Raw genomic sequence first — 12,518 nt, forward strand, 5'->3', positions numbered from 1 at the left:
TGAGAGGTCTACGGCTGTGTTGACACAGTAAACAGTGCACGCTGTCACTCTTCAGCACTACCCCGCTACTTTACCCTCATGTGAAGTACCTGAAACAAGTGTGTAATTATATCAAAATGTATGCACGGTTAATTGTGGCTTATAGTCAACAAGACAGGAAAAAAACTTATTACCTAAAGCTGTGTGCAGAAAAGTCCTTTAAACAAACACCGGTATGTGATCGGGAGAAAAAATGGCACATTCCTGTTGTGGCCTTGTAGGGATATTCTGACTGGGACACCAGGGTGACGTTTGTCTACAAATAAATTAGTACTCAGTGAGTGTGATATTAAAATGCAAAATAAATCAGGAAAATTCAAGAAAAGTGAATTGCATGAAAAGTGTACAGACACACACACATACACACACAAAAAAAAAAAAAAAGAGTGGGAGTGTGTTGTGCATACTAGCCTATTTAAGACCAATTTAAGGACCCTGAGTCAAACACAGGTATTATGTGATACTTGGTTGGACAAATTTTGATTTATTCTTTGGTAGCACAGTTATGAACATGCACCTCGGCATTCAAACTAAATTTTACTCAACTACACATATTCCATTTTATCAAACAATATGTGCCAGTTTGTATATCCCATGTATTTCAATATAAAAAAGAATAAGTTGCAAGTCTTGTTTTGGTCCTAAGGCCAAAGAAGGGGTCCTGAACTGTGGAGAGGTTCTGCACACATTTTCAGCTCAAGGTGATAAATGCAGCAGTCATCAAATAACCGTTAAGCAGCCATGAAATAACGGTGTGACAGAGTGTAATGTTAGAAGATGGGAAGCACAAAAATTAAATCCACTCATCTCTACAAAATATAAAAAGCCTGCCATTTCATGGTGGCTAATTTGGGACTCCATCAAGTTTTATGCCAAATAATCTTCCTGATGCAACTCCAGTTTTACCAGTTTTACCTGAAGAGAAATACACAGCCCCTGGTCTTCCTATGCAGACTCCTATTCAAGAACTAGCCAGGAACATATATTATACACATTATACAAATACAAAAATGGCAATACATAGAGAATATATACCTGCTTTAACCAGTACAATGCCTTGGCTGGGGACCCTCCATTGCAACCCTGGTTTAGGTAGGAGCAGTCCACAACTTGTTGCACACTGAGCTGCTCCAGCGGCCAGCCTGCTATAGAGTGAACTGCCTGCAAGGCCCCAACAACACTGAAAGCCCAGCAACTCCCACACTGCAACAGTAAAGTTATAATTATTATGCAAAATTTTAAAAAAATTGAAATGGACCTTAAACATTGTGGTGAAAGATCATGGCATTGATCATCCTAAAAATAACTGTCTATCATCAATTCATTGTTTCCTGTTATTTATTAGGTCAACGTCCAAAATTTAAACTTTCTCCAGAGTATCATGAGAATTCACTCCATTTCATCAGGGAATAAACTGGATTTGAAATCATCTTTAAAATTTAAATTGTGTGTTTCAAGAATAGATTGCTGTAGTATATACAAAATAAATTCTTAAAATGTGGTTTGATATAAATTAACTTTAAATGTTATATCAGCAACATTTAATCCAGTTTAAACTTGATATTGGCTATTTTATTAAAATGGGGTTTGGTTTGAAATGTCTGTAAATTAATGCAAAAGTGTTTTTAAAATTTATTTAAACTAGATAAGTTTGAGTATCACTTTTAAGTGGCTCTTAAAAGCCAACTGAACAATGAAGATTTTTAAGTCTTGGTCAAGAGATGTTAAGCTTTGTGTTTAAACTGACAACAGGGATTTTTCTTTTAACCCTTTAACAATTAGAAAAAAAAAATCTTTTATATTTAACTATAAAATAAATGACAAAGGTTTTTTCCCCTGATATTTTTAAAAGCTTTACGATTCATTTTAAAATAACTGACAGGCTAATAATGAAAATAGTTGTTCATCATGATGTTAATCTGAAAAAGGAGGACATTAATGCCTTGCTCAAAGACAATTTATATAAAGTGACAACATCTGTTATAAAACCCTGCCACCCTACTGAGGCAACCAGTCAGCATTTGGTTGGTGGAGCGGGTGGGAGGGGTGGGCGTTGAGAATGAGAATGTGACAGACTTTAATCAGTTTTACTACCTGAAAGTCACGTTCCTCTACACAAAGGTGACAGGGGGTAATATTTGATTTTGGCACCACAGTGAGAGCATTTGAAGAGTTTTCGATCACGTTTGTATACAGCAGGTCTGGAATGTCTCCAAGGTGACGAGGTGATTCCAACAGAGTATAATGTGACTAATTGCTTTTTGCTGCCATCTACTGATAGAAAAAACATCTTAAGAACAAAACACGCCAATTTCTGTTTGAGTTAATTTAGTTTTAAAGGTAGAAAGAAAACATTTTATATTTTCTTGAAATCCATCTTTTTGAGGACAAGAAGACATACTTCAGCCTGCATTACTATCTGTGTAACATTTACTCAGTCAATCAGATTCTCTATAAAAGAACCAGCCTCTCTGCAGTTCACTTCCTCAGCATAAATTCCTATAAACCTGATAAAAACCCGAGCTCTCAGTGTAGAAAATGCAATAAGTTGGTGCTCAATATGGTTCAGCTGCTTAAAATCGATACTGAAACAAAAATCAGTCATTATTGCCTGGCCAGCTGATAAGCATGCTGTGCAATATTACAACCGTCTCAACTCTCCACAAAAGCAATGAAACGCACTTCAGTCATAAAAGTACAATCACGATGTGAAGGGAAAGTTGATTTATGAGTCGTGCAAGACTTGATTTTTTTGTTTGTTTGTTTGTTTTGTATTCCAGCCTGGTCGTGAATTATTAATCAACCTAGTGAAAGTCAGCACAAGCAAAGAGTTCAGGGTGCACGTACTGTGGACAAACTGCAGCAGAGGAGACCAGTAGGTGAATGTAGCTACATACTGACTGCCCGAAGCAAGAAGACTTCAAATATATGATATCATGTTGGCTGAATGGTGTATGGGACTCTGGCTTTCCCTTCGGACACAGTTTGACAGTAAAAATATCATCTGCTACCAACAGTGTACTGCTTAACAACAAAAGAAGAAGAATGGGGTGGGTGGAAAAAGCAATGGCTTCATTAATTTCTAGACAATCTCCACAATACTCTGTCCAGTCGTGTAGTATCCATCCAGCTCCAACACCCAGGAACCATGACTCAACCCCAGAAGGATTTCTGTCAGATAGTAGATCTAGATAAGAGATAAGATTCGGCAGATTGTTGGCCCTTGGTGGAAATCCAGTATACGCTCCAATAGGCGGAGCTCTATTTATGATCCATCCTGCCAGTGTTCCTGTCAGTGTTGATTTAGGCATGAATTCCTGGCGTTCAGTATGAAGTAATGTTATCAAATGAAAACTCCAAGTGCTTTTGGAAAATTGCACAATTACCACTTGAGGTTTAAAAATACAATTTGCCCAATGTTGGTGTCAATTAATACAATACCAAAGGGATGAACTTTTTTAATACCTAGTGCTGCTGTGACATGGTTGTTTTTATGTGCCTTTTTAATTCTATTGTTTCTTTGTTTTATTTTTGTGAATTATTGTTCTTTGATTTTATTGAAAAGTACTTTGGACACCATCTGCCTACTGTAAAGGCTCTAGAGTAAACGTGAGGTAAGTACATCATAATTAGTACAGCTATTTGAGATGAGATAAAAAGGCTTAAGTCTGAGATGCATCTTAAAATAGAGGGGTTCAAAGGAAAAAACTATTTATGCTGAAAATATCTCATCTACATTTAATATATCACAAAATCACTGAAGAAAAAATTCACTAAGATATAAGGTTTGTTTTTCAGCAAATATTAAAGCTTAGAAATCTGAAGTGAATGAGTAATATTTGTGAAAGATGTAACACTTCGTAATACTAGTAAAACAAGCTCAAAATTAGTTTCCTCAGCTAATTTCAAGATGTTATTTGAGAAGAATTTAAATTACTAAAGATTTTAAATTCTTATTTCTATGCACAATGACGAAGGACTACTATTACATAATTACTGGAATATACAGATTGATGGTGGTATGTTCTAGATCAGGGGTGGGCAATTAATTTTTACAAGGGGCCACATAGGGAACCTGAATTACGTCCGAGGGCCACACCATCGATAACTCGGCTGTCTCCCATTACAAATTTTACAAAAAAATTATCTATTTAATAGCTTTTATAAGTAATTTTTATTATTGTAATAATATGTAAATATTTAAATATACCTAAATTAACCTCTCTAATGATTTGCAACACACAAGCTTGACATTTTTAAAGTAGACCTGCATTGAAATAAATGCAGTCAGATCTTTGGACCAAAAAATGACTTATATTTACACATAAGATCCTTCTGAATGTAGTAAAGTAAATCTGCAAGCCCAGATCTGTCATTCAACGGAGAAATCTTCATTTAAAAATGAGAAATTTACAGCTAAAATTTAGCCCTCCGCAAAACTGTCATCACATTCGGGACGCTGCCGAGACGTCAGTGAGAAGACCCAGCATGCATTGCGCGTGCCAACTGTAATTTATGGATTTACGTCAGTTTGCATCTGCACCTTTTTATTGTCTTATACGGAAGGATCTACTTTTTTAAAACTTCATATTGTCTTGCGGTACACTTGGTGAGTACACATTTCTTTTATTTGTGCTTGAAAATTATTTTTGGGGACTTTTTCATACGCCCGTTTGATTGAGGGGTGTCGCATTGAAAATCTACTGTCTTTCGCCTCCGGTGTTACCGTTGCGGGGTATGGAGGCGGAACCCGCAAAGAATCCAAGTCATTAAAAAGATATAAACCTCTCTCAGCGGCCACGGAACTCTGTGGCTCCGATTACCGAGACGTGCGGCGCTGCAGATTTTGCCGCAAGAAGTCTGTCCTTGCGAGCAACAGGTGTCACCGGGCGCTCCGCATCAAAACGGCGAGCGTAGTCTCTGGACTTGTGCCAAGTTGGCTGCACCTCCATTCAGTAGACAGAGCCGTGTCTGCTGTGAGTGGCCCGCGGCGGCATTTAACAAGCGTATGCACTCGGTAAGCGCATCGGAGGCAGTGAGAGCGAGCTCGTCGGGGAAGAACGGCGCCCGCTGTCGATGTCGCCGCTGATCTGAGCATGCAGAGCTGTATCTCGCGTTCATTGCAGCTTACTTTTGGATGTTGAAACCAGGATGTGTATAACAGTAACATTACTAACAGATAAAATCAATTTCAATGCAGGATCAGACTGAAGGTGCGAGCGCGTCGTCTTGTCCCCGACGTCATGGAAATGATCCGGATGTACAAACTGTTTTCGCGGAGGGCTAAATTTTAGCTGCAAATTTGTCATTTTTAAACGAAGATTTCTCTGCTGAATTACAAATATGGGCTTACAGATTTACTTTACTGCATTCATAAGGGTCTTATAAATACATATCAGCTATTTCTTTCTGAAATCTGACCACATTTATTTCAATGCAGGTCTACTTTAATATATGTAATAATAATCACAGACCTCATGAGGGCCGGACAGAGACAAGCAAAGGGCTGCATGTGGCCCCCGGGCAGTTTGCCCAGGTCTGTTCTAGATCATATCTTTGCAGAAATGAAAGAAAAAAACGTGTGAAAATGCGGTGGAGAGGCGCTTCAGTTGTCTGTAGTGGCTGGAGAGCAACTGACAGGAAGACAGACATTCTTCAGTCTATGGATGAGAAAGAGTTTGTTCATGCCTGGTTTTTGTTTCAAATTAGCTTTAAAAAGATTAAAAACAACAACAACAACAAAACAAAACAAACAAACAAAAAACACCAAACTGATCCCAATCCTGCCCAATGCTATTTTTACCTCCAAAATAAATTTCAAAACACTGGTTGCCAGATAGGGTGGTTTTCACAAAACACATAGGGAGAGTTAAACTGTTTTTTTTTTCCATTAAATTTTTATTGCGGGCAGAATTTATCATACATTGACATATCAATAATACAATGAAAATAACTATTAGCCCTTTTTTTCCCCAAATAGATCAATTCACTGTACGTACTTAACAGTTTTACGTTTTAAATATACAAAGCAAAAAAAACAAAAAAAGAAATTAAAATTACAAAAACGGGAACAATAACAGAAACAATGCAATGGTTTCAGCAATTACCTTCAGTTAAAGTCGGATCTAAATGGGGTAATAAATTCTATAAAGGCTTTCCAGTATTTGGAAAATTTATCAAATTCAAGCTTAAAAGAAAAGGACAATTTTTCCATAACATAAATATCATGTACAGCATTCATCCACTCCTCCAGGGTGGGGGCAGTATCACTTAACCACTTCCTTGTAATACTTTTCTTTCCTGCTGCCAATAGTATATTATACATGTATTTCTTCCATTGTTCTACCAGTTCAACTGGTCTTTTCCCAAGATACAGCATTTCAAAATTGTGTGGTAATTTGAAAGAGATTATTTTTCCAACACTGCCCCCAACCTGTTGCCAGAAGGACGAAATCTTGGCACATCCCCAGAATATATGGTAATGATCGGCCCGATCCATCCCACATTTTCTCCAGCAGGAGGTATCCCTACCCAGTGAAGAGCCCTGGGAAGGCACCCTGAAAAAACGTATCATATTTTTCCATACAAATTTCCTCCAGTTAATGGATGATGTACACTTCACATTGTTTGCCAGGATGTCCTCCCATTCCTCCATCTGCAACACAAATCCTCCCTCTTTCTCCCACTTTTCCTTTATATATTGTGTCCCATGCCTGCCACTATTCTGAACAGCATTATATAATTTAGAGATGACCTTTGTTCTTGGTTCACCTCTATATGCCTTTATAAACATTTTAATTATTTCAGAGGACATTTTAGTTTGTGTTCCCTTTGTGTTTCCCAAATAATGTCTGACTTGGAGAAATCCATAAAAGTCCTTATTATCTAAATTGTACATAGTTCTAATGTTTTGGAAGGTTTTTAGATTTCCTTTTTTGTCTCTTAGGTCATCATAAATTGTGAGACCTTTACTTGCCCAGCGTTTGAAAGTATCATTTGTGACATTAGGCGTAAAATTAGGATCATGAGCTATCCATGTAAATGGCAGGCATGGGTCCTTATACTCTTTAACAAGATTAAACCAAACATTCAATGATGCATCGATCCAAGGGTTGTTCAATTTAAAATATTTTTTACAAGAGGCATTACCTATCAGAGCAGGTAAAGGAATATTCCCAGGTGTCCCACATTCAATCTTTTTCCACCTTTCCTTATATTGAGAATCACACAGGTCAATTAGAGGGTTTATCTGAGCTGCTCGGAAATAGTTTTGAAAATTTGGAAGTGAGGTCCTCCATTTTCTCTTGCCAACTGCAGTGTCTTAAACCGCTCCCTTGGTTTTTTCCCTTGCCAGATGAAGTGTGATATAATTTTGTCAATCTCTTGAAATGTACTAATTGGCAATTCTGATGGTATAGATTGGAACAGGTATAAAAACCTTGGTAACGCATTCATTTTAACAGCTTCAATTCTTTGTGCTAAGCCTATCAGATTCCATCTACATATATCTGTTTTCAGAGCTCTCAACAAGGATCCATAATTATGAGCAGCTATTAAGTGGAGTTTTTTGAGTACTGTGATTCCCAAGTATTTTAATTCTTCCGCTTCCCAACTGATCTCAAATAAAGTTCGACAGAGATGATTTGGTCTATATTTAAATGATAGAACTTGGGATTTGGAAGAATTGATCCCGTAGCCTGAAAATTTTCCATACATTATCAATATTTGATGAAGTTCAGGAAGAGAATCATTGGGGTCTTTAAAGTACAATAACATATCATCTGTGAAGAGGGCTATTTTGTGAATTTCCTGATTAATTACAATTCCTCTAATATTGTGATTCTCTCTAACCCATTGGCTTAACGGTTCAATAAATGTTAAACTGGTTTTGAACACTACATCTAGTAAAGTTACAAAGAAAAAATTGTTATGTGACTTTCAAATGGTTAATATCACTTTCACAAATATTCAATTTTAACAAATTATTCAAATGGGTTAGTTAAATGTTGGAGTGTCACCCCCCCGCCACACACGCCGTTGGCACCTCTAGGTACTGATACCGATACCTTCTAAAATGAAATTTAGGTAAAGGTTGCTGAGATCATGGCCAAAGTACTGACAAATCAACAGTTCTTTGCCCATAAAATCCAAATATTAGTATGATGAAGGGTACTGAATTTCAATTTCAATTTTCAATTTACTTTCATTTATATAGCGCCAAATCACAACAGAGTTGCCTCAAGGCGCTTCACACAAGTAAGGTCTAACCTTACCAAACCCCAGAGCAACAGTGGTAAGGAAAAACTCGCTCTGAGGAAGAAACCTCAAGCAGACCAGACTCAAAGGGGTGACCCTCTGCTTGGGCCATGCTACAGACATAAATTACAGAAACAATTCATAAACAAACAAAAATACAGGAAATGCAGTTGGTGCACAGGACAGGAGGGTCTCTAGCACAAATACCACACCCATCTCTGGATGGAGATGCTTTGTAGCCAGTAATGCATGTTTACAGTCTAAGATAGCATCACATCACGCAAGGTGGAATACTTCTAATTCTGAACAGCACCAAATTTTCAAAAGTAAGTATGAAATCATAACATACTGCTTTTTGATCCTGGACTGGCCCCACCACCGCTTTGTCCCTCCAGTCAAATTTCAATGGTAGGCCCTTTAGCGTCTGTCCAGAGTAGGGAGGAGCTCTGTCCATGCTTGCTCGCAGGTAGACATCTATGGAAAACACATACAATATATTTCAGCAGTGAGTACGGCGCAAAGCGTTCGTGCACTTGCCGCCCAAGTAGAAGTTCCCCGGTTCAAAGTAGAAATGAAATGCAACAGAAGCCAGCAGAAGTATGCAAACCCTTCAATATAACACATATATACAACCCCTGGCAAAAATTACGGAATCACCGGCCTCGGCGGATATTCATTCAGTTGTTTAATTTTGTAGAAAAAAAGCAGATCACAGACATGACACAAAACTAAAGTCATTTCAAATGGCAACTTTCTGGCTTTAAGAAACACCATAAGAAATCAGGAAAAAAAATTGTGGCAGGCAGTAACGGTTACTTTTTTAGACCAAGCAGAGGGAAAAAAATATGGAATCACTCAATTCGGAGGAAAAAATTATGGAATCATGAAAAACAAAAGAACGCTCCAACACATCACTAGTATTTTGTTGCACCACCTCTGGCTTTTATAACAGCTTGCAGTCTCTGAGGCATGGACTTAATGAGTGACAAACAGTACTCTTCATCAATCTGGGTCCAACTTTCTCTGATTGCTGTTGCTAGATCAGCTTTGCAGGTTGGAGCCTTGTCATGGACCATTTTCTTCAACTTCCACCAAAGATTTTCAATTGGATTAAGATCCGGACTATTTGCAGGCCATGACATTGACCCTATGTGTCTTTTTGCAAGGAATGTTTTCACAGTTTTTGCTCTATGGCAAGATGCATTATCATCTTGAAAAATGATTTCATCATCCCCAAACATCCTTTCAATTGATGGGATAAGAAAAGTGTCCAAAATATCAACGTAAACTTGTGCATTTATTGATGATGTAATGACAGCCATCTCCCCAGAGCCTTTACCTGACATGCAGCCCCATATCATCAATGACTGTGGAAATTTACATGTTCTCTTCAGGCAGTCATCTTTATAAATCTCATTGGAACGGCACCAAACAAAAGTTCCAGCATCATCACCTTGCCCAATGCAGATTCGAGATTCATCACTGAATATGACTTTCGCCAGTCATCCACAGTCCACAATTGCTTTTCTTTAGCCCATTGTAACCTTGTTTTTTTCTGTTTAGGTGTTAATGATGGCTTTCGTTTAGCTTTTCTGTATGTAAATCCCATTTCCTTTAGGCGGTTTCTTACAGTTCGGTCACAGACGTTAACTCCAGTTTCCTCCCATTCGTTCCTCATTTGTTTTGTTGTGCATTTTCGATTTTTGAGACATATTGCTTTAAGTTTTCTGCCTTACGTTTTGATGACTTCCTTGGTAGACCAGTATGTTTGCCTTTAACAACCTTGCCATGTTGTTTGTATTTGGTCCAGAGTTTAGACACAGCTGACTGTGAACAACCAACATCTTTTGCAACATTGTGTGATGATTTACCCTCTTTTAAGAGTTTGATAATCCTCTCCTTTGTTTCAATTGACATCTCTCGTGTTGGAGCCATGATTCATGTCAGTCCACTTGGTGCAACAGCTCTCCAAGGTGTGATCACTCCTTTTTAGATGCAGACTAATGAGCAGATCTGATTTGATGCAGGTGTTAGTTTTGGGGATGAAAATTTACAAGGTGATTCCATAATTTATTCCTCAGAATTGAGTGAGTCCATATTTTTTTCCCTCTGTTTGGTCTAAAAAATTAACCGTTACTGACTGCCACAATTTTTTTTTCTTGATTTCTTATAGTGTTTCTTAAAGCCAGAAAGTTGCCATTTGAAATGACTTTAGTTTTGTGTCATGTCTGTGATCTGCTTTTTTTCTACAAAATTAAACAACTGAATGAACATCCTCCGAGGCCGGTGATTCCATAATTATTGCCAAGGGTTGTATAAATCATCAATGTCACACACGTCCACTGTATTCTGTAAACAGCAACCAGACACAGACCTCAGGAAGATGATCAATCAATTTACAACAATCCAATGGATAAATATAAAATAAGCACGTTCTCGAGTGCAGGAGCCAATCAGGTTATTTACTCAGGGACGGTTCCTTCATCTCAATCCAATGTGAATAATTCACTTGTGCAAAAGTTACATTTACAAACCTCCAGATTACCTCTGAATTCGTCTGGTGAGAGATCAGAAAACTGGTTGATGCCATACTTGGCAGACTGAGGACCAGTGGAAAATAAGTTCAGATGGGCGTGTCGCTTTGTAGCATTCTGCAATAAAAACAAAAACAACATACATGAATAAAGTTATTGCATTTTTAGTTGTTTACCAAAATATCAAAGGTGAGAACAAATAATGAATATATGCTGAAAATGTTACCCGTTTTATTTAATCTCCCCACTTTAAGGAAAATATCCAAAAAAGCAAGTCAAAACAATAATTTAAAATTTCCTTACCTTCAGATAGTTTTGTTCAATTAATCTTCAAAAACTCAAAGCCAACAGAGAAAAATAGTAAATCCACGCAATGAAAGAACTGAAACTATCAAATGAGAATGTGCAACATTTTTTTCCACTTGATAAATGACTCGACTGACAACTTTAGTGCAATAAAAGATTTGTGACTTAGGAACAAGTTATACTCAGAGCCGGAGGACATATACTCATAACTTCTAATAAAATGTATTACCTCTGCCACCTGAGAGAAGGGCATGACTTTTTATCTCCATGAGAGTTTTGTGACATCATATAGCAAGAATATCAAAGAATGACAAACCAGGAACACAAATCTAGTAATGGTTAAGAAATTGAAGAGAGACATAAAAGGAAATATGAACAGTAGATTTGGACCATTACAATTTGCTCAGTTCTTCCTGAACCAAAATTCAGTCTATCCACAAAATTACATGACAATTTGTAAACAATTACCCATTTCAAGCAGCAACATATAATTCATTTATTGTACATTAATCTTTGAAGTGTTTTTTTCTGCAAGTTTAAATAATTTCGCAAATAAGGACTGGTATAATTTAATTCATAATTTAAATACCACTGTATACAATTTTTTTTTAAGAAATCAGTACCTAAAACATCACGGAGATATGAAATCAATACCATTAATTAATGGTATTTATGGCTACTTGGACAAATGATGACTGAGAATCTCAAGTCAGTAATTTCCTGTTAAAATCACAGGTGAGCTGATTAGAGGATTATCTCCAGGTCATGCATGAATGGAGGCTTTGTCTGTCACTGCTTCTTATTACAAGAAGAAAGCCTGGAAGTTGTGGCCTGAACCCTGTATATGGCTAAATAAGTACCAAACAGGACACTAAAATTCTTTCAAATTTTGAGTAACAACATTTTCCAAATTGAAAATTTCCATTCAGATAATGGGATAATGTTAGTTGTAGTCATTATATTTAGCATGGAATAACCTTGTACATGTTGTATATGCACCTTTATGTTTTAACATGTCAATAAAGATTTTAACTTATGACATTTGTAGAGTCTCATTTACATGAGTGAAATAAATAAAAATGAAAAAAGTCGATTTAATTTAATAAAGGTTGATCTAAATTTTTAAAAAAAATCTAAAATCATGACTGTTTATTAAAAAAAAAAAGTTGATTTCTTTACCAGCTGTAGCAAATAGCAGTGAATAACACGCATGCATACCTGTAACCCAGGGGTGGGCAACGAGGGCCGAGACAAGTCAGGTTTTCCTTGCAACCAGTCACTTCAGCAGGTGGGTGCTGATGAGCTTCTCCTCTGAACATAAACACCTGATAGTCAATGAAATCACCTGCTGAGACACCTCATCTTTAATGAAATCACCTGCTG

General features: G+C 37.1%; 1 protein-coding gene across 1 annotated transcript in view; it reads right to left on the bottom strand.

Moving 5' to 3' along the window:
• Nucleotides 1-12,518, bottom strand: part of ctso (cathepsin O) — a 30,933-nt gene that overhangs the window by 17,526 nt on the left and 889 nt on the right. The window contains exons 2-5 of the mRNA XM_034182119.1: nt 10,841-10,946; nt 8,645-8,769; nt 1,075-1,242; nt 174-295 (exon numbers count right to left, since the gene is read on the bottom strand). Of these exons, the coding sequence (XP_034038010.1) occupies nt 174-295; nt 1,075-1,242; nt 8,645-8,769; nt 10,841-10,946 (521 nt within the window). The remainder of the gene's footprint in view (nt 1-173; nt 296-1,074; nt 1,243-8,644; nt 8,770-10,840; nt 10,947-12,518) is intronic.

This window comes from Thalassophryne amazonica, chromosome 11 (assembly GCF_902500255.1).
Source record: "Thalassophryne amazonica chromosome 11, fThaAma1.1, whole genome shotgun sequence".
NCBI classification, from domain to species: Eukaryota; Metazoa; Chordata; class Actinopteri; order Batrachoidiformes; family Batrachoididae; genus Thalassophryne; species Thalassophryne amazonica.